This window comes from Lathamus discolor, chromosome Z (genome assembly GCF_037157495.1).
Source record: "Lathamus discolor isolate bLatDis1 chromosome Z, bLatDis1.hap1, whole genome shotgun sequence".
NCBI lineage: Eukaryota > Metazoa > Chordata > Aves > Psittaciformes > Psittacidae > Lathamus > Lathamus discolor.
The window spans coordinates 28,225,906-28,248,807 of NC_088909.1; the positions used below are offsets into that span (position 1 = coordinate 28,225,906).

The 22,902-nt window shown below is 40.8% G+C and overlaps 2 protein-coding genes across 2 annotated transcripts in view; both read right to left on the reverse strand.

Moving 5' to 3' along the window:
* The window catches only part of RHOBTB3 (Rho related BTB domain containing 3), a 31,326-nt gene extending 24,734 nt beyond the window's left edge, over positions 1–6,592 (reverse strand). Inside the window, exons 1-2 of the mRNA XM_065663156.1 lie at positions 6,223–6,592; positions 5,775–5,991 (exon numbers count right to left, since the gene is read on the reverse strand). Of these exons, the coding sequence (XP_065519228.1) occupies positions 5,775–5,991; positions 6,223–6,224 (219 nt within the window). The 5' untranslated portion in view covers positions 6,225–6,592. The remainder of the gene's footprint in view (positions 1–5,774; positions 5,992–6,222) is intronic.
* Positions 6,593–19,715: 13,123 nt separating this feature from the next.
* RFESD (Rieske Fe-S domain containing) lies at positions 19,716–22,558 on the reverse strand. Its single transcript, XM_065661804.1, has 4 exons — positions 22,082–22,558; positions 21,059–21,239; positions 20,934–20,968; positions 19,716–20,715 (listed from the first exon to the last, which is right to left on the reverse strand). Exons 1-4 carry the CDS (start codon positions 22,157–22,159, stop codon positions 20,434–20,436), a joined length of 576 nt encoding a protein of 191 aa, XP_065517876.1. The 5' UTR covers positions 22,160–22,558; the 3' UTR covers positions 19,716–20,433.
* Between the last annotated feature and the right edge of the window lie 344 nt (positions 22,559–22,902).

Consider the following 22,902-nt stretch of genomic DNA (forward strand, 5'->3'; position numbering starts at 1 on the left):
GAGACCTGTTTCCAGAGGTCTGGTGGTAATTATTTTCACTTCACATCAAGCGGAGCATGGAGTGCTCAGATTGCTGTCCCGTGCTGGGAAAATCCTCCCAGAACATCTCTGACAGCAAAGGGTTATTTACCCAAGGCATCACTGAGACAGAGCACTTGGATCCTTGACTATCTCTTTAAGGGAAGCTTTCATGCAAAAGTGACACAGGGAATTTCTTCATACAAGGAACAGCAGCTCAGATTCAGGAATAACCTTAAATCTGTCTATGAAATTCATGTAGCAGCTACTCCTCATCATGCATCCTGCTCTTGCCGTGGTCCACTTCCCAAGACAGCCATTGACGAAAGGAAAAAGTAACTGTACAGCCACTGTTATTATAATATGACCTTATTAATTATAGCTATACTTCTGTCTTTAATCATCTCAGGACTTATTTGAATAAAAAAAAAAAAGCTTCATTCTTCCCTTACATGTCTCCAATATACGTCTCACAATATATTCTTGCCGTTAGTAAGCCATACTTCTCAAGTATTAACATTGAAAATACAACCTTCAGAGGCAACGAAGAAGTGATTTTCCTACGAAATCGCATGACCCCTCAAGAGGACAATACTTGCTTTGTTCAAAATAATTTATGAATGCCTTTGCGGAATGGCAGTGAAATCCTGAGCACAAGTGCCCTCGCAATGCCTACACTCTGTCTAAAAGCTGCTCGCAAATGTCCCCATGTCCACCTAGTCTCTGGGGAGACAAGGAAGCCCCAAAGACCATTTGCCTGGGTTTTCCCAGGATCCAAGAGAGCTGCACTGAGCATACTGGAAAGCTCATATCTCTCTAGCATCCATTTACAGACCCATTCGCCATTAACAGACCCATTCTCCACTAACACAGCCTTCTTTCTAGCAATGCTTTGCACACCTCATACCAGAGCCTTCACCATTTTTTTCAAGGTTTCACTGCAATTTCCAACCAGTCAGGTCCACATTGTTCCATCACTCCCCTGAACTTACTTAGCTAAGTAAGATGCAGTATAGAAGGCCCTATCTTCTTCAAAAATAAAGAAAATTCGGACCATAACCCTGGCATGCTGCTTCTGTTTTTCCACTTAAAAGCTTTCCAAAACAGCTTTAACTGGTTGAGCTGACACACACCCCCTTTGCCCCCCAAGAAATAAATAAATAAAAGCTAGCATTGTCCTTTATTGTCCTCTCATAAAGTAATTTAATGACTTTGTAAAAAGCAAAAATAAAGAACACAGTAAGGAAAATAACTTATCAGGATATGATCACTTGTATAAACTTCCAACTTCAGATGTCCAAGCTTAAAAATGAGAGAGGAAGACATATTAAAAATTTAAAAGTTTCAAGCTATGGTTTTGTACTGAAGCAGTAATTAATGTTGATTTCTAAAAACAATAAATAAAATTAAAAAGTGGATCAGATTCCTTTATCTTCAAAAATATTAAGTGCCATCCAGTCTAGCCAGCACAAGGAAAGCAAGGATGCTGAGGCAGCAAAAAGCCAGATAACTACACTGTGGATGTGCATAAGAATGCTCACAGGGTTGAAGGGCTATAACACTCCTGTATCCTTACAGTACTGCCCCATGTAAGAGAGGAAAGAACCTAAGTCAGGTAGGTGAGGCTCACAGTGAAGTTTTAATTCTGCCACTTATTTTCCATCATCATAACTAAATTAAGCAAAATACAAATTAGAGCTCCTGTTTCATCTTTCATTCTGTAGCGAAGGAAGATACACTTGCCACCAGATATGACAAATTTTGCCTGCACTTTTTCTTTGGCTTTTGCTTGTACATTTGCAGAAGCATAAAAAAATTTTGTGCAAACTGACTAATGTTGCGAACTACGCACAAGCCAATATAATGGCAACCAAGTCTCAAAGATTCTCAAATCTGATATAGATTGCTAAATAAAGCAACCTTTTGCAAAGAAAATCTTAAAATTCATCTTGCATCCTTACTCCTTTTAAGTTACTCGCTCCTATACTGAAGTTTATCCCCAATCAGCAAAATTAGAAAATCTGGGATATGATAGTTCAATACGCTTTATGAGAGCACAACTTGAGCATGCATTAGCAAATGGTCACCTAATAAGATCACAGTATTCACCACGGATGTTAGTACATGTATATTTTCCCTAGTTCTTTGTATCTTCTCCCATCTTAGGTCTGCACTTTTTGTCAAAACATTTTCCAGCCATGTGAATCACAAGGGCATGGGTCCACTTGTACATCTGTCCTGTGCATGTGAGAGATATCAGCACACAGCTTTGCAAGAGTAGTGAAAGACATGGTGGGCCATATGATATACCCAGTGACTGACACATGAAGATCAGTGTAGTTTTGGGCACAGTGGCGTTTTCCCCCAGATTTTCAAAGGTATGCTCTACCCCTGTCTCTATGACCCTGTTTCATCTGCATGAATAACGACCGACCTCCCTAAATTCAGCACTTCCATCCTGCACCCAGCAACTGCCATGAGGAAGAGAGCTTTTCACAACATGCTGATGCTGTTTTACACATTGGCAAACATGATTTTAGCTGTGTCATTTCCTAAGCCAAGCAATAACAAAGAATATAGTAACCACAAAAGCAGTTATTTATGGCCACTATGTGAAAGCAGTAGTCTCACAACAGGTTGGAAACACCATTCCCCCGTGTCTGTCTGTAACACTTGATGGGCATTGCCTTGGGTAGTCATGCCCAAGAAGCTTTGCTTCCTAGCTCTGCAGTTTGGCAGCCACCTTCACTCACCTTCAGCTTATAAAATACCACACTCCCATGGCAGCACTGCTGCTCTTCACTGGTCATGTGCCCAAAAGGACAATCTCACCACACCAGTGTTGACCATATGGTCCAGACCCTCCATGTTCCTTCAAACCATCGGTACACTGGCACTGGAAGCTGCTGGAAAACTTTACTGCAGCCATGTGAGATATACAGTCCTCAGTAAGATACACTATAATGCAATAACATCAGGAAGAGTGGTATCATCAGGAAGACACTTGAACTGCTGACCTCTCCTGCAGACTCATAAAGCTGAGCAGTGTCACAGCCTGACAGAAACACGTAGCAGAGGACTGAAGCATGTTCAAATTCACCCTGTACCACATTTTGTCTTACTGAAGGGTCCCTCCTTGCAGTGGGGATCTCTACTTGACAGACTTGCATCCATGTTGCTTTTCCAGACTGAGCTGTAGCAGACAACAACAGCTGAGCACCCCTGAGTCTGGAGATTCAAAGCTATCAGTGTGCTCATTACCAAGTTTATGTCTAGGACTGGCTTGCCTTAACCATGTGAATTTAATCTGGATGAGATACAAATCTCATTTAAATGCAAATCTGCCTTTATGTTACACTCACATGACAGAGGTGGAAATAACGCAAGGCCCACCATACCACCAGCTCTATGTTTCAGTAATTTGCAGCAAGAATCCTCCTCCATGAAGAAAAGTCAACTTACTTGAGGCAGTATCAGCTAATGCTCCAAAATGTCCTGCACCATTTTCCCAGGCTATCACATGAACAGTCCTGAAAGGACAACCCTGACGTAACAAACCTCAAGCATCCAGACTCTGGAAAACAATCCTGTTCCACCTAACCACAGCAAGTTCAACCATGACAAGTGCAAGGTCCTACACCTGGGTCGGAGCAATCCCAGGCACAGCTACAGGTTGGGCAGAGAAGAGATTCAGAGCGGCCCTGAGGAGAAGGACTTGGGGGTGCTGGTCGATGAGAAAATGAACATGAGCCAGCTTCATTGTGCACTCGCAGCCCAGAAAGCCAACCGTATCCTGGGCTGCATCAAAAGGAGCGAGACCAGCAGGTCGAAAGAGGTGATGCTGCCCCTCTACTCTGCTCTCAGGAGACCTCACCTGGAGTATTGTGTGCAGTTCTGGTGTCCTCAACATAAAAAGGACATGGAACTGTTGGAACAAGTCCAGAGGAGGGCCACGAGGATGATCAGGGGACTGGAGCATCTCCTGTATGAAGACCGGCTGAGGAAGTTGGGGCTGTTCAGCCTGGAGAAGAGAAGGCTGCGTGGGGACCTCACAGCAGCCTTCCAGTACCTGAAGGGGGCCTATAGGGATGCTGGGGAAGGACTCTTCATCAGGGACTGTAGTGATAGGACAAGCGGTAACGGGTTAAAACTTAAACAGGGGAGGTTTAAATTGGATATAAGGAAGAAGTTCTTTACTGTAAGGGTGGTGAGGCACTGGAATGGGTTGCCCAGGGAGGTTGTGAATGTTCCATCTCTGGCAGTGTTCAAAGCCAGGTTGGACGAAGCCTTGGGGTTTGTAATAGATGATCTTAAGGTCCTTTCCAACCCTAACTATTCTATGGTTCTATGCTTCTAAGAAGACAGCTTCATTCAGAACAAATAATGTCCTCTAGTCCATCTACCTGAGAAGTCTTCAATTAAGTAAAACATGCCAATAGTTCCTCATTATTCCCAGTAATCTCCTGCCTCCTTTAGCTGAGAGAGGAAAAGCACAAGAGACCCACAAACATATATGATGCCCCAGACAATACCAAGCTAGCTGTTCAAGGGTAAAAATGATAAATTCTCCAGAACTGAAGAACCTTGTTTTGTAGAACAGCAAATGCAAATGTAACAATATGAAACACATGAACTATGTATCCACTGTAGGCTCACTCTTCCCTTCTCCAGCTATCCCTGCCGGCCTTCTCACCCTCCAATCCTCTGAAACACCCTTTTGAAGTCATACTGCCTTAATTTATATTCAGGAGCTTTAACTCATTGCTGCGCTCCAATGACTCCAGCAAACTACACGTGCAGGTCACATGTGGCTTCAAAGACTAAACCCAGGATCCCCCAGACCATATGAACCGGTGTCAGGAAAGTGCAGCTGACAAAAAAGTGTGAGAATCACAGAGCAGAAGGGTAGCTACTGAGTTTTAAGATTACAAACTATATGCATTTCTTGAACTATTGTGATTCCTGGAGATCCCCAAAAGAGTTTCCCTTGCAGGACAGCAAAAATCAAACTAAGGAGAGAATTATGGAGCTGAAACTGATTATTGTTGCAATTTCTAAAAGCTGCTAAGCTGAATTTTTTTTAAGGCTACTAATGAGTTATTAAATATGTTTTAATTTAGATTATCAGTATCATTTCTCACACAATCATTGATCTGCTCATACTCATAACTAATGTCTCTCACTAATGAAAGTGCTAACAACTTGGAACAGTGCCAAAACCCGTTTTACTTACCTTCAAATAAAGGAAATAATGTTAAAATGTGATTTTTTTTCATTATAATAGAAGTAAAATGACTCCATACACAGTTTTTTTACAAGATATCAAGTCTTCTAATTTGTTATTTTTCAAAGCAAGAAAACTGTCTTTTCATTTTTAGAAAAAAAATACATACATTTTGTTTTATAGTTTAGCAGTATTTGGAGGGAGTGCTTGTAATGCAGTGTCACAAAAAGGAGGTTTTTGTTTGCCTCTGGATTATCTCCAATAAAGTTTTCACTCAACAGCACAGCTGAAAATATCACCTTCCTGCAGAGGAGGTGGGCAGCAGCTTGTTAATGAGAAACTTTCTGCAGCACCTATGACTTTGCAGCATTTGCCGGCTTATGCTTTATGTGCTTTTGTTATTTGGAATAATTACAATGTGAATAAAATCTGTCAATTAAAAAAAAAAATACAAAATTAAGATACATATTCATCCTATTAAAACAGCTTGCACTGTTAAGTGCAGTTGAAAAGACAGAGACTGATCTCTTACCCATACAGGACAGTCGCGTACCACCAGTCTGACATTTCCAAACACAGAGGCTTGGTACTCAGTAAAAGCTGGGTTTCCAACGTGACTGGCAGACAAGCTGCAGTCAATCTCAGAAATGAGAGCACTTCTCCTGAGATAGCTCCAGATCAGGCTTGGCTGCTGATTGTCCTCAGAAGGCCCGTCTCTTTCATTCCCAAAGGCTGCAATATTAACCGACCTAAAACGAAGACAAAGCTGCGTTAACAAACACGAAGGGCAGCGATGAAAAAAACCAAACCCTTAAGTCAAAACTAACACTCAATCCTTCAGAATCCTCTTCCCTCCCTAGATTTTAACACCCCACACACAACCCCCTTCCTCCGTAATCAACAGCAAAACACATACATGATCTCAACTCCAACAGCAGCATGAGAGCAAAGTGGAAAAGAAACCTGGAAATGCTGCTTACATTACAAATCCCCAGCTGGCTTGGATTTGTATTTGTTGGCGTCCACGCTCAGCCTCGCTGCTGTGACCTCCGGAGCTCTTGCTGTGCTCCCTCGCCAGCAGCCAGCCTGGCTAACTTGGTGCCTGCCGTGCGCAGCGACGGGCTGCAGCCGCACGCCGGCTATGCGGCAGCGGCGGCAGCGGCAGCAGCAGTATCAGCGGTGGCAGCAGCAGCAGCAGGAGCAGTATCAGCAGCCCAGGCAGCAGTGGCAGCGTTGCTCAGCAGCTGTGGGTGAACTCGAGGCGCAAGGGCGAGCGTCCAGCTGGGCAGTCACAGCCATCACATCCTGACGTCAGTAAGCGGGAGCGCAGCACACGCGATGGGCAGAGCAAGCTGACTTTGCTGCAGAGCCAGCACAGAGCAGCTGGGTCAGCAGAGGCAAACAAAGGCGCTTGACTAGAGTGGTAAGGCAGTGCTTGCCTTCCAGGCTCCTGCAGAAGGACCAACATCACGACACTGAGTCACTGCCACAGCTCCTCTGTGCTATTAGGAGAGACCAGCACCAAGGGACTGTCACAGCAGCAGAAGAAAGCAGCGTGAAGACCCTCAGTTAAAGTATTTAAACTTGTTGTTAAATAACATCTATCTTTTCAAAATTAGGCTGACAATTTCTGAAATGCCATGTGGAATTTTTAGCATACATGTGATGTTTAAAGCACTGTTTTCAAGATGGACACTCTGTGATTAAAATAAAATGAACACAAATACCTGGGACCAAATCCATCCTACAATGGCATGTTCTCTGTCAGAAAATGCTTGCACATTAGAGTAAAAAAACCCAATAAAACGGAGTAAAAATATTTTAGGTACCCTAGATGATAAATAAGCATTCCCTATTTTGTGAACACATGCTGCTGTTAATCCCACAGGCAAGAACTCAGACAACACAGGTCTTAATATGATAGTCAACAGAATAATTAATAGACCTTTTCCTGCAAGAGTCCATACTCTGAGAAAGATACTATTACAGTGTGGGAAAATGTGGGAGGTGACAACTGATGCAACTGCCAAAGTTTTATGCCAGTAGTGTATTGATTGGCTGAGCCATTTTTAGAAATCATAAGCATTAATACATATTTTATGCTAACGATCTCAGATAGTATTTAAATTATTTATTATAAATTTTACAGGGCCTACTGAAAAAAAAAAATCCTACCAAACATAAATCAAATCAAACCAAACCAACAGATAATTTACCAACACTTTTGTTTCCCTGTGTTTCATCACATGACAGCTTCTTCTGCTTTTCAATCTAGCTTTCCTTAGAAAGCTAAGATAACAGGTAGAGGCTTTCTTTGTTTCCCTCCTAGAAAAAGAAGTTTGAATATTTAAATTTGAACTTGTAGTGGTTTAGCTGTTGAAAATGAGGAAACCTTTGAGAGACATGTTCCTTACAACACTAGCGAGCATAACCTAGTGTAGCTAAATAAGCAAATAAATATACACACACATATACACATACATATGTTTACATACTTGGATTGGAACTAGGTGATCTGCAAGGTCTCTTCCAACACAAACCATTCTGATTCTGTGATATGTATACACATGCAGCCTTGCACACAACACGCAGAAAATACAGGCTGGTAAATAAGGCAGCAGTAGTGAGAAGTGACCCAATTAACACAGTTAGCATAGCTCCAATTAGCATAGCTTAGTCTTTGCTGTGGACCTAGCTCTGCCCAAGTGTATGAGGCAGAGATGGAGGCTGGCAGAAAACACTGGCTTTCATTTCACTCCTTCCTTGAACCACCTGGGAAACTAATTAGAACTGCTGGAAACATTAATCTTGGCGAATTATGCAGATGGTGAATGTTGCACTCATCTCACCTGGCGAACAGCACCTAAAGATAACAGACTGAAACACCACAGTGTTTTCGTAATGCTTCAGCCATCAAATTCAAAACAATATTTAAAGGCAAGCACTAAAACTGGATGAAAGTGCCATCTGTTCTTCTGTGGAAGTAGGTCTATAACCCCATTTCTCTCTGCATTGCTGAGGGACTGTGTAATACATTTCAAACAAACAAGCAAAAAGTAGAAAAGAAAATTAGTTCATTTTTGCAGGGTGATAAACCTCAGGAACAGAGAAGTTTCTTGGTGCCCCTATCTTGGCACCCTTATCTAGATGCATTCTGCAAGTTACATGGGCACTTAAAGGGAAAGCCATAAAGGGCCATTTAAAGGAGAGATGAGGATTATAGGGGATTGCTTGGCATACCTCTTTGGCAAACTGGAAGTCGAATATCCTGTATCAACAAACTTTTCAGCCAGCAGGCAGTTCCCATTGCTGCTGACATATGAAGACAAAACAGCGGTAAAGAGAGTCTTTGACAGGGATCAGAAAACAGGCATACTTGGCCTCACGCTTTTCACACTGTGTCATTATTATTTTGTTTCAGATTATCTCTATGGAACCTTTCTAGCTAGTATCTCAGATAAGCAATGAAAACAAATATGCAGTCTTTGCTGACAGAAGAGTAGTGACATTTTTCATGGCAAAGAGATAACTGCAGCCAAGTCCAGGAGGAAGGGTTTTTTTAAACTTGTGGAAGCTGTAGCCTTACTTGCATTGATTCACATGTGACTAACTGGCCCATATTTTCAGGACAGTGAGGGGGTTCAATACACTTGGGTTCAAAGCTGTTGCCAACCGCACTCATTAGCTGACTCTGCATGCAGCACAGAGCTGCTGCTGATGTGATGAGCAAGTTTAGGTGCATGGGAAACTCACTGCTTCTGATGTGACTAAATCCTGTCCTTCACCATTCTTCCTTTTCTTACATCAGCTTTCAGCCCAAAACCCAACTTCTCATCCAATCTTGCGGCAACTTAGGTTCTTTATATACTTTAATAAGCTTTGCAAAAAGCTTCTCAAAGGCTTTTTGAAAATGCAAGAGGATTATTATGCCCACACGACCCCCTTTATCGGCATACTTACCGCCTTTCCTCCAAATGTTGGTGATGCCAGACTTCACTGGAGCCTCTCCAACACCTTCACAACAGATTGTGTTCTCCATACGTCCCTTTATTTCAGTTTCTATCACAGACTGTAACTTCTCACCAGGAATGGCAGCCAGCCCTATCATTTTGGCATTCCCCTGGCCCCACTAAAGCAGTTTTTTAACGTATCAGTAGCCTCCAATGGTTGGGTCAATCAATCTCCAATGACAGAGACCCAGCTCTGTGGTTTCTGATAAGAGTTTCTGAGGAACTCTCTCATAAATGTTATCTACTCCTGACCACTTATTCACACCTACTACAACGGTTTTTTATTTACTGTCAGGTCAAGTAATGTAATATCAGCCCAATACTGAATCAAAAATATGAAAGAGGTGGAAAATGATCTGATGGGAGGAGAAGAAGAAAGGAAAACGACACTTCTAATATTTAAAGCACTGTTTAAGTGGTTTATTATGTGGCTTATTATTATGCTTACATTTCAGTGTTTGTAGCAGAACAGAGCTGTGGAAGCAACCACTGGATTGTGGAAAGCCCCTAATACTATGAGGGTGAGCCATAGATCACCAGAAACCAGCTCTGTTGCTGCAGAAGTCCAGCGCAAGGTCTGCCCTCCAGGCCTGCTGCCCTCAGCAGTGCAGGGAACAAGGTCCTGTATATCAGAAGCACCTCTCTGGTGCTTACATGCTTCAACCTGCTGCAGAGGTGAAGGACTGAAAATTCAACATGTTGCAGAAGGAGACACCCTGTTCTCACTGGTAAGAATATCCAGCTGTGGACTGCACCATGTAATTCTCATGTCATTGTTTAACAAGTGTTGTTAGTTTCACTAGAACACAAGTCAAAGGATTAAAAAAACCCCAACCAAACAACGAAGTAGTTTATATGTTATTTCCACTTGTTTAGAATCAGAAGCCATCACCCTGAGGTGGATGCAGACCATCATGTCATGCAGAGGGGCACCATCCCCACCCAGCCTGCCCCGGTTCTCCATGCCAAGGCTTCTTGGCTTGGCCTGTGGCTGAAGCTGAGCTGCAGGAGAGGTGGGCATGCAGCAAGCACCAAGCGGAATGGTGGAAGGTCAGGTGCTCCCACCAGAGAGCAAGGAAAGGTCTCTCCTGGGATGGCATGGCCACACATATGACCAAACCACCCTGCACTCCACTGTTTGCCTGGGTATCTCCTTCCACAACGTATTTGGAGAGGTGTGGGACTGCCTGGGCAAGAGATGCTGCTGTAGCTTGGTGTAGGGGAGGGATGGCATATGCTCAGCATGTTTTGAAAGTTCTGGGCTATTTTAATCCACCTTATGATCCCCTGGATAAGCACTTAAGACTGAGTGACCCAGTGCATGAATTCTACAGAGAGAAGTGCCTCAAACTGCTTAATGTGGTCCCGCAGAAGCTCTGACCTTTGCCTGCCCACAGTTTTGTTCAGTAATGTATACAGTTTCTAACTTTTCTCACTAAAAATATATTGCAAGAGTGCAGGTAGCATTCATTACAACAGGTAGATGAAAACAATCTAATAATGTCGGGTAAACACACAATTTAATGTGCATTTTAAGAAGAGAAAATTAAAGAACAAAGATACAAGATACAGAGATACAAATGTCTAACATATAGTATATGCATACAAACAACAGTTACCTATCAAATTTGTAAGTTCTCAACAAGTCATAAATAACACATCATCAGGAGTAAGTTTCCTGCTTAAAATTACATTCTAACCCTTTTTATACAACTGCAGCTCTCCAGAATTAAAAGATAGAGCACATTGTTCATCAGGTTTCCTTATACAGATATCAAACATCTTCCAAGTGTCCACTGGATGGCCATGATCATATTTTAAAATACAATTTAGTTTCCCAAATATACAAAGTTCCATTTCAGTGCTAGACTTTAAATTGGCTGTTTGTTTTTTACTATTTATTTTCCTGACTTCCACTTTCTTATTTTCCCTTCTGTTACGATTTCACTGCTACTTAATGCTCGTTCTAGCTCCCAACCTCCTCTGCTGGCCACATACCTGTAACTACAGGGGTATATATCAAGGCAGCAAGAGAGAATGATCTATGTGTGGTAACTCAATGTTTTTGATGGATTTGAATGTTGTCCTTCCTGCTTTCACCATAACAGAAAATCACTCGATTTTAGTCTCACAGTCTCTTGCATTCCCCTGCACTCTGACATTACTCATACCAGAACAGAAGCCCACTCTCAGAAGGTATTTGGCTGCTGAGGAGCCTTTGCAGGGTGACAAATGTGCATGTGATGTGAGAAATGGCACGTGATAAAAAGACATAAATGAAAGTGTCTTTATAAATGGATTACTTTTGAGAACAGAAGCCAGTGAATGACTACTTTCCTGCCTCCAACCCCAGGTATGTAATGTATAGTCACAGAAGGGTTCGGGTTTTAGCTGCTGTCTCTGAAGGAGCGTTAATTGAGGTCTCACTACTGAACAGCCTATCTTTACAAAACTAGGAGGAATTTAGTATCCTCAAGGTTTTACCACCATAAGTCTAAGGGCTGACAGGTGGATGGTAGGGACAATGTGACTTTCTAAGTGTTGATTCCTCTGGAAGCCAGGCTGGCAATCCCTCTGAAGGGGAGGGAGATAGAAATACCCAGCACTGTGTCATTTTTGTTTTCACAGTGTCGCCTTGGTATAGTTTTGGTGTTGGTTTGGTTTTGGGTTTTGGTGGGGTTTTTTGTTTGTTTATTTGTTGTTTAGTTTGAAGTGCACATCTGCACGAAATGCCTCACGTTGAAATCACTGAGGCAGACCAGGACAAATTGTGTAAGTTTTCCCACAAAAAGTTTTCAATATAAAGCTGACATCTTATAAAAATAAGAAAATCCAGCTCTCCAAATGAAAAATGAAACCTTGATTTAATCCACAAAGCAGTGCGGAACTTTCATGTTTCACTTTGAGGTAAAGGAAACCACAAATTACCTTGTATTTGCTGCTGGTCTAGAGTTTGCACAGATGTAAACTGACTGATTTGTACTAGATATTTTCTGGTAACTAGCGTTTGTGTCTAATGCTTTATTAACAGTATTGTAGCTGCAAGAAAAATGACACCAAAAGATCAGGCTGGTCAGCATGAAAGACAGTCTGCTCAGAAACAGTCAATACAGATTAGCATCAAGTGTCTGAATTTTTCATATTTCAAATAAAAAACACTTACAGAAAAGAGCAAGGAGAGGAATTTTCCTGTATTATAACAATATATGACTCTTGATACTGCAGAAAAAAATAAATAACTGCTAAATAGTTTGAGAAAGTTACTGGCAAGCAACTGCAAAGAGAGCTGTTTGCACAGAATGAAAAGAACACACATTCAAGTTACACATCAGGTTTGTTTTCCACTTAGTATCTACAAAGTTCTAGCAAACCTTGACTAAGTAAATTGTTTAAATTTCCTTTTTGACTTCTTGTGTGGTTTTTTTTTCACGGCACGTGTGCTGCTTTTTTGATGGAGGTAAATGCTTTATAAATTTCCCTCTGCTTCTCTTCTATTAACCTCATAGTAAAACATCATGTCTTGTTAATATAAAAGAATGCAATTTTGTCTGAATTTCATAAATCTTCTTTCCTCCTTTCTTAGAAGTTAACTTTTTCTGTACTTACTCATAAATGAGAACAAAGTTGGTATTGTTCATGTTCATAAGCTGCTACAGTTGAGGTCTCCCCATTTTAAAACTGAAGGCAGAGCATATGACAAACAGCATCATTTTTATTATGGCAGAAGAGTTTAAAAAAAACCTGAACATAAATGGGACTTATATGAAAAGTTCTGGTCTTTAAGAGTATTTTCCACTCTCTATCAGTCAAAACATTTTTAGCAATTTCAAATTGACCTGTCAGCAAGGTGATGATTTAGTATATAGGAATATTTTGTGACACATACCTACAGACTGCTAAATGGGATTAAATTAATTTATTTTTAATCTTATTTTGGCACATCCATGGTTTAATATGCACTTCTCTGCTAGAGAACATGTTTTAAAATCCAGTCCTTTTAGTTCTTCAATTTCTGACCAAGAGGAGCTTGAAACAACCAGTCAGGAAGCGCAACAATCTGATAATATCACCCCCAAAATTTATGTGTACAGTTTTTTTTGCTTTCTTTTTTCTTTTTTTTCCTTTTTTTTTTTTTTTCCTCTGGGTCCATGAAGATTCACCTGACACCTTTTCATTTTCTCTGTGGCGCTCTAATTCTCTCATTACACTCCAGATTAAGAGGAAAAGAGGATGTAGTCTCAAATCCATCACCAAGGTCATAGCACAGGGTTGGGATAGCAGCTATGACCAGGTAGCATTAAAAAGGTTCTTGTCTCAAAACTAAGCTGTCACTTCCAGCTTGAGTGAATGAATTCACCACAGGTGGGAGAAATTTGTAGCTAATATCTTAAAGATTCTTTTCCTTACTACAATTCTTTAGTAAATTTAGGCAATTCACTTCAAACAAACATTAATGGGCAATGACTGACTACATTTCTCATTTTCTTCACACTTTATGCTGTGATTCATGTAAGTATGGAGTGCTTACCTGAAACAACCACTGAAGAAATCTGTTTTTTCACATGAAAGTGCTGTATGTTGTTACATACTCAGAAAAAAAAAAAAGAAAAAAAAAAATCCCAGACAAGTTTTCAGTATCTCAGTTCAGAGATATTGGACTGGACCCAAAGTTAACAATCACCATTTATGTTAATTTTTTGCCTCATTTGCAGGAATAATTGAGATTATTATCCTTTGATCTTGCTAGAAAATTGTGGTATGCTTTTCAGTGAAAACTTGGATATTACAATGGTACAGTTTGAGACATTCACAGAGCAAGTAAGATACAGAATCATAGGATCAGCTAGGTTGGAAAAGACCTTTAAGATCATCAAGTCTAACCACTACCCCAGGACTGACAAAGCCACCACTAAACCACATCACTAAGGGCCTTACCTACATGATTTTTGAACACTTCAAGGACAGTGGCTCCGCCATTGCCTTGGCCAGCCTTTTCCAATGCCTGATTACCCTTTGTGTGAAGAAATTGTTCCTAATATCCATCTAAACCTCCCCTGGTGCAGCTTAAGGCTGTTTCCACTTGTTCTATTGCTTATTACTTGGGAGAGGAGACCAACTCCCACCTCCCTACAGCCTCCTTTCAAGTAGCTGCAGAGTGTGTTAAGGTACCCCATGATCCTCCTCTTCTCCAGACTAAACACAGCTCAACAGTCAGAGAATGTTTAACACATAAGAAGACAGCTACTGGACATTAGGTCTTCAATCCTGCAAAACAGTTTATGCACCTGTGTCTTTATTCACCTACTGAATTTTCCTAAACTTGCCTCTGCACCAGTGAGTACTAATCAGGGAGCAGTATCAGGTTCCAATATCTTGGTATATAAACTTTCTGTTAAAATCTCCTCACCTTTATATCTCTGCAGAAGTTTTGCCCCTAACTTCACGGCTGTTGTGGGTTTGCATTTGAAAGAAGGTGGTGTGAGACCCAACTCCTGTACTGCAGCACACCAGGGGGAATGAACTGTGCATGTTAGTAAGGTGGGATTCTAACAGATTAGGTTGTGCTTCACAGACAAACACTGTTAGGCACTGTTTAAAAAAAGTATCTATCTCTTAAATTGTGCCCTCATTAAAAAGCACTGATTTTCAGCTGGTACAATACCCCTAGGATTAAACATCTGACTGAAGGCATCATCTCTCAGCTACCTCATTTGCCATTCACCATGTGCTAAAGCCTAGCAGCTACAGCTTTATGTACAGAGGTTTGTATAATATGCATCTTATATGCATAAGAATGTACTTAGCTCCTCTCAATCCACATTAAAACCTAGGTAGCATTCCCAGGGACCATGCAGCATTGTGCCAAAATCCTGTCTCAGCAGAGAAAGCCCCACCTTCAGCAGAGCAGGATATAGCTACAGTCAGTTCTCAGATATGTGTGCTGTTAAGTGGATTAAAAATGATCTTGCAAAGAGTGAGGGCTGATTGTTTTGGAAACATAGTTTGAAATAAACACCTGAGGCTTCCTGGCTGTTGGGCACCTTCCCCTCCACTGTTCCATTTCCTTGGCTGCAAGGGAACTTGGGAGATGGGTGATACGTGAAAGACCTTGACAGTGATTTCATTAGTGATATTAATTCTTTACTAATGTGTATGTTGCTCCTGAGGTACAGAGATGACATTGCAAAAGCCTGGTTTATGTTCAACACCAGGAGTTTGTCAGTGATCCCAAGATGAAGCTGCACTTTATTTTATCCAGAAAAACTCTGACAAAATAAACTGATACTCTCACGCTTCCTACCCATTCCCAGGTCCAACCCAGCCTGGCCATGCAGAAATCAACAGTGGTTTACAAAATACTGTGATCAAAGTAATCTAAGGAATGGGCATAAACCACCCACGTGCACTTCTAGCTTTTGCTAGCAACCACCTGAACCATAGCAGCTATTGCAGGAACCAAGAACCTCTCACGGAGGTGTGGATTTCATTAGCAATCAGTGATAGTCTGTAAAGGAATACACTGTCCCCTCGGGTGCTGCCCGCAGCTGTAGGCTGAGGGGTGAGCCCTGCAGAGCCAGGCACAGGGAGGGTTCTGGAGCTTTCTCGCAAGTGGAGCTGTACGTGTATGAAATGGCTAAATATGTCATTACTTAAGCAATGGAAAAGCTAGTTACCACAAGGAGCGCAACGGCTGCCCTTTGCAAGGGGCAGCAACTACAAGCTGTGTCACTTACCTAGAATTTCAGGAAGGGGATTTAGAACAGCTCTGGTTTTGTTGCTTTTGAATTTAAAAAGAGAAGAAATCCGGTTTATTTTGTTCAGCACAAAGGAGCATCTGGATTCCTTCCTGTTTCCATTTTGCCATGGGGAAATATGGGGAGAGTTTGGGCAAATGCCAAAACCATGTTTAATACTACTTTTGTTTCACTTTCAGAACTTACACTGGGAAATACTCATCTATATATACCAAAACTAGGGAACATTTTAAATGTTACTTTCTGGTTCAGTTTCAAAACTATGAAGTGCAGGTAATATTATTCACCAAGGAACTGACTGATAAAAGTCGAAATGTGGGCTATATGAGGCAATGTTATTGACTTACTCTATTTTACTCTATGAATTTTCTCAGAAAGGATTCTTCCATGCTGCACAACATGGAAAAATTGTGTGAACAGAAATGAATTACCTGTTCATAGAAATGAACAGATAATTACTGCTAAAGCTTGCATTGCCCAAATTAGGGAAGTAAAGTCTATTCAGATAAGAGATCAACACAGAAGCAGCACACATCTTTAAATGCCCGCATATTTTGTCTGTATAGTTAATGAGTTATCAGTTATTAAAAAAAAGAAATGGAAAAAGTAACCAGGATGCCTCAGAAGGAGCTGGAGCAGGAAGACCCCTGTGGTTGAATCTGCTGTGGGACTAGCTCTGCCGCAGCACTGCTAGCAAAAGGCAGGCTCCTCAAACACATTCCCTCTCTCCACACATCACCAGAGGCTGAAGTACCTCTCCAGCTATGTTATTTCATTCCCTATCCCCTGCCTTCTCCAGTAACCTTCTAAACAGTTGCCAAGCCAAGTGGGCAAAGCAATGGGATGTTTGTGAATTGGTGAATGCTGATTCTCACAAGCCCATGTACTTTTCCAATCATATACAAAAACACAGGTGCAAACTTCAGACCTGATTTCATCCCAAAGTTAGGCATGAAATTAGGAACTGTACAAAGCTATTGAAGAGGGCTTCAACAGTGAAAGGCTGGTTTTAAAGTTAATTTCCTACAGACCAGACACTGTGTGGATGTTTGCAGGTCTTCTGCGAAGACCTCTCTCACCAGTGTATGGGGTATGTCCATGAACCTCTCAATCCTGACACTTTTCACAGTGAAGGTGTCCTTTATTTCATGTGTAGCATTAAATTAAGTCAATGAGACATTGCAGAACAAGGCACTGCATGTAGAAGGAAAACATAGCAACCAGTCTCGCTGTTAAGATTGTCTAATTAAGTTTGATGGTGCAAGTACATCAGGCCAAGGCCAAAGCTGCTGTTAAAACTCCTACAGTTATAATTTTCACCTCTCTTTCTTGAAAAGATGGCTCCATGATAAGATAAATAGAACTTGTTTACATATTCAAGCTGCTTGTGAAAGCAGCTTACAGAGCCTGAGTGTCTCACAGAGTCAGCAGCATGAAAATTTTCAATCCAAAGCACAAATAGTATTTCTCTGTTCTTTGCCTGGCTGATTAATGATGGGAAAACAGATGGTGTTTGCTCATTTGGCAAGTTAAACTAAATCCCCAAAACTATCACCAAGAAAACACTCCTGAAGGATTTGGAGGGTTGATCTTAACTTTGCTGTCACTAACATACTCTCCAGGAAGCTCTGATTATCCAACTAGTGACTTCTTGGCCTCTTGCCCACAATTCTGCCTCTTCATTGTCCCTTAAATGTTAGCTCAGTCTCACTGCCTTAAGTCAACTGCTCCTTGTCTCCCTCCTTGTCCTGCTATTAGTCTTTAATTGCAAACAGGCACATTCCAGCCTTCCTCCATCTCAGCAGTGGTTCCCTGGACTTGGAGGCGCTCAGTCCCCCACCCTGCTTCAGTCTCCTTGCTGCCAAAAGTACCTTTTGCTGCCTTTTCTGGTTTTCCCCACTGAAGTCTCCTTCCCTCATGAGTACCAACACCACTTCTTCCCACCCATCCTGGCCCTCCTTTCTCAGGCAGCTCCAGTGCTTGCTGTCCTTGCCCTCCCATCACAGCTGGGACCCCGCTGTGTTCCCCCTTTATCTCTCCGCACCAATCTCCTGACCGGCTCCTTTTCAAGATAACCCCCGCGTTTTCCGTGTCTTCGCATGATATATCAGTATAACCAGAGACCTAGAAAGGGCTGTTAAGACTCAGAATGTCCAACTCTAGGAGTTTAAATGGTTACAATATTTTCAAATTTGGTGCATAATCTACCACTTCAAAGCTCAAATAAAATGGAGTAGTGCATATATTTTTTTTAAAGTAGCAACTGTAATACTCTGTAGGGTTTATTCTTTGCTGTCAAGAAAAAAAAAAAAGAAGAGAACAAAGAAAAAATGGAAAAGGAATAAAAAGAGGGAAAAGAGAGAAAACAGAAAAAGAGTAAAAAGAGAGAAAGGAAAAAGGGGAAAATATCTAACTGCCAGGCAATTCTTTCCTTTGTTCACAGCCACCTGATTTAATAATTCTCTGTTTCTTCTGTGATCATCAGCAAGAAAAAGCAAACTAACTGACAAACTTTAGATACTAATATGATCTCCCTGAGAATAGGAACATGTTTTAAGTAAAACCAAAACCACCTTAAAAGCTTGCAGAGAGTTATTACGAGAGGCACTGAAAAAAAGAGACGTACCTAAGCTGAGACACGTAGTTCCACTGATTCCATATGATTAACAGTGAACACTTGATTAAACACTTTACTGGTTTTTAGCCAGAAAATTCAATTCTGCAAAATGGTCACTTTTCTACAGATGTGAACATGTTCATGAAACTGTCAAGTAAAACTTCCTGTTACTAACATTCTACTAAATGTCAATACAGGCAATAGCAAATTACTTGTAATTAGTACTTTCTTATACTGAACTGCATCTTTATTATTCAAATAGTGAGTATCTATTTATGCATTATTTCCCCAGACAACAACCCAACCCAAACAATAAAAGTACTATCTAAGCAATCGTGAGTCAATTCAGGTACGCATTTACATCTGATCTCCTCAGCAAGGAGCTGAGCAAGAGGAGAAGGAGGCAGTGGCAGCAGTGAAGGAAAGCATTTCTGTGTGGTAGTTCTTCTAAAATACAAAACTAAAACAGGTCAGCTCCACGGCACTTTAAAGGTGCCACTTCTTCCTATCAACCATGAGATCAATGTAAGAAGGCACGATCAGCGGTGGACACCTAAATTTAAATGTGGTGAAATAAATTGATTGTGTGGTTTGCTTTTTGCATTGTGACATTGAGGCACAGATGTTTTGCTCTGATACTTCCCTATGCCTCACTACTTTTAAATACATACATTTATATGAGCAATGGTGGTGACCCAGACTTACTTACCCTTCACATACACTTTAAAAGCAAGAGAGCCCACTGCATGCACAAGAGAAACCTACAGAAGAAGACCAGGCAACTTCAAACTGAATCTGGTTACGACTGAACTTTGCAAACAGTCAAGAAATCACCAAAAATGCATCCCAAGGAATCGCAGGCAGGGGAAGCCACTGTGTCCAAGAGCCCAGTCTGCCCAGCACTCAGGAGGGAAAATTTCTTGGAGGGCTTTTGGGGCCAGTCTGATATTATGCAGTAAACACACAGAGAAACCTAACTTTTGGCTCTAAACAGAAAGCACACTTTTTCAAACTTGTGTATAAAAATGTGCTCGCAATAAACAAACAAAAAAAACCAAAACAACCCAACAAAACAAGCAAGAGCCACTACATTATGTATCAGGTTTTTATCTCCATGAGTTTCTTCTTTATCCAACAGAATCAAGAAGAACAAGCTAGACATGACAAATGCTTGTCACATTATTTGATGAACTGTCAAAAGGAGTTCAATAAGAATATAGATACTTCTATGGACTCACAGTAGTAATACAGAAAGAGACATTAAAAAGCTCACTAAAATATGCTTAAGATTTGTACTTCTCTTTGTAGCACTTAATAAACATCCTGAAATTTCTTGTGTATCTAAAAGGTTATAAATTTTCACATCATTTATACCGAAGGCATTAGAAGTATAAACTGTCAAGTATATAACTATAACCTTTACACCTGACTATTTACTTAAACTATGTGATGTGTCTTATAAGTAGTATTATACTACATTCACTTCTAAAAATTTAAACAATTCTAGCATAATAGGATTTCTAAAATATCAACTATTACAAAGCACTCTGCTGTCAATTAGTCTTTTTGAAATGCAAGTGCAAAAAAAAAAATCATTGGCACAAGATCAGTCACATTTCTGACAATGCAGAGCATCTTATCATACTCAATTTTACACATTTCAATGCTTTAGCATAACATTAACACTAGCATTAACACTGGAATTTAATCTGGAGACAATCTTCACAGCCACAGTACACTTTTATTTCATGACAATGGTGCTTCGTTAGAGCATTCACCAGGATTTTGATTTCTGGCTCTGATTGCTGCTCATGAGTTGCTTATTTTTTTAATAGCTAATTCACCACCATGTTTGTACTTTTCAGCAAAATAATCAGAGTCAAAGCTTACAGAGAAATCTGGAGGACTCACATATACGTTTCCATTGTCTATTGTGACCTTATGAATCCTTTGTTTGACTCCTTTTGATTGCCATTGTGGTGTTGGCGACGGCTCCAAAGGGTTTATTCCTTCATATAATCCTTCTCCTGTTTCCAAAGTAATTTTATACTTATGCCAAGGACAAACAATACATGCTTGACCATTAATATCCTGCAAGAACAAGAAATAAAAATAGCAAGTCACTGGTTTCCTATTCTTCTCCTGGAAGAATCTCTAGGATAAAAGATGTGTTTCCTAACTTGGCTGTATGGCTGATTGCTTACCTATTTCTTTTGATGATATATTCAGAAAGAGTATTAAAATACAACGCAATAGAGTTTTTACATGACTCTACACCACTACACATTATTTTTATTTTGCTTGCATACCTCTATTTCTCCAAGGCGTAAAGGGCCTCCTTCATCTGAAACATGGTAGAAAACATTATTAATTTACGCAGCAGGCTTTATGCTTAATTGTTGCAACATTTTGATCATATGTGCAAATATCTTACGGTAGCAGCGAGAGTCCATAGCATAAAATTTCCCTTCATGGTAGAAAACAAGAACTTCTCTGCCATCGACTTTGGCTGTTACTCTTCGAGACTTCTTTATGTCATCTTCTTTGCCAATTAATATAAGACCCTCTGGCTCCACTTCAACTGTTCCTGTGCTTGAGCTGTGCAAATCCACATCCTTGAAACACAAAAAATTAAAAAAGCCACTTCTAAAGCAGTTCATGTTTGAATTTCTACATGTAGAATGGATGTCTCAGTCCCGGAGAAGACCCCAAAGCATTTAACATGTGAGATTAAAGGAGCAGAAGTTTTACAAAAGACTAGCAAACATGCACACAAAGCAAAGCATGGGAGTTTGGTGACAACGCTTGACCAAAGTGTTCACTAATGGAACTCAGACTAGGAAAATCAGCTGCTGCAAACCTGATACCAGAGGCTGAGTCAAGATAAATTCTCAATCACAATTCCTTTACTCTACACTTTATTCGCCACCTCCCTTCAAAACCTACATGAAACAAAAATAAGAACAGCAGATGTAATTTGCTGTACTGTGTAGTTTGGCTATGCAATGGGTAGCATTTACATGTAGATCCCATACTCTTTAAATAATACTATGGCTAGAAATACAAAACTGATGCAAGCTGATAAAATATTCCATCTTCAAATGGGAAAAAAAATGTTTATTTAGAATTTGTATTCAACCTGGTCTCTTTAGCAAATGTGTCTCTTTAGCAAATATGTCTGCTTTTCCCTTGCTCTTTTTACATATTTCAAATGTCTCATAGCCTCTCCCAGCAGAGGACATAAGCAATTTTATCACAAAACCTGCCTTTCTATTAAATTTGCTTACAATACCTACTGTGTTCTAGTTCCCTCTGAATTCCCAGTACAGCTATACTACCCTCACTTCCTCAGAAAATCAGGTTAAGAAAGGTCTTTGTATATAGAGACCGAAGGGAAACCACAGATGTGGGGATCCTGCTGCAGAGGAGTGCAGAGCCACAAAAAGCCGCACCATACCTTAGGTCCACGCCAGATGGCAATGGAGATGAGAAAACAGATCAAGAAATGGAGGGTCAGAATAATGAGGTCCAGCATTGCCTCGCTTCACATGCAATGACATGTGTCGCAGCCCTTCTTTATGTGTGAACAGAAGGCAGCAGGGTTAACCCCTATAGCACCAGGGGCATAATGTATGGAGGCTCATCGTGGCAGGGCCCAGCTCTGCCAGAGCTGATAAGGAGCAGGGACATGCTGGGGCTGGCCTGATAACAGAAGAAAACTCTAGGTTCTTCTTGCTACCGTTCTTGCTGTCAGCCCACACCACCACCACCTCCTCCAAGAGGGATGTGCCAAACCAAAATCCTGCTCACAGCCACGCAATACATTACGTGCTTATTCGTGTTCAGCAGCTGCAAGTTTCCTGTACTGTTATACTGGGAAGACAGATATGAGTGTGACGTTTTCGAGGCCAGTTGTTATCTGATTTGCGCACAATCAGGACTGACCCTCTGCTTTCCAGCTTACAGGAACTTCCACCCAGTCTTACCTAGAAAGCAAAACATCACTATGAGACTCATGGGACAATCCAGTAATGCATTCATGCTTATTTTCTGAAAAAAATAAGAATAGAGTGCAGCAAGCTAACCGCAAGAAGAAATAGCAAGAAATACATAGTAAGAAATCCCCAATTTTTTCACTATCACCTGTTTACTGACTCTGCCTATAAATTTTTCAAATTGGCTAAAATTTTAAAATGCAGAAGCCTGTGGTTAGAAACACTCCTATGAAGACACCTCTAAAAATTGCATATCTAAATATACACACATATAGAAATACAG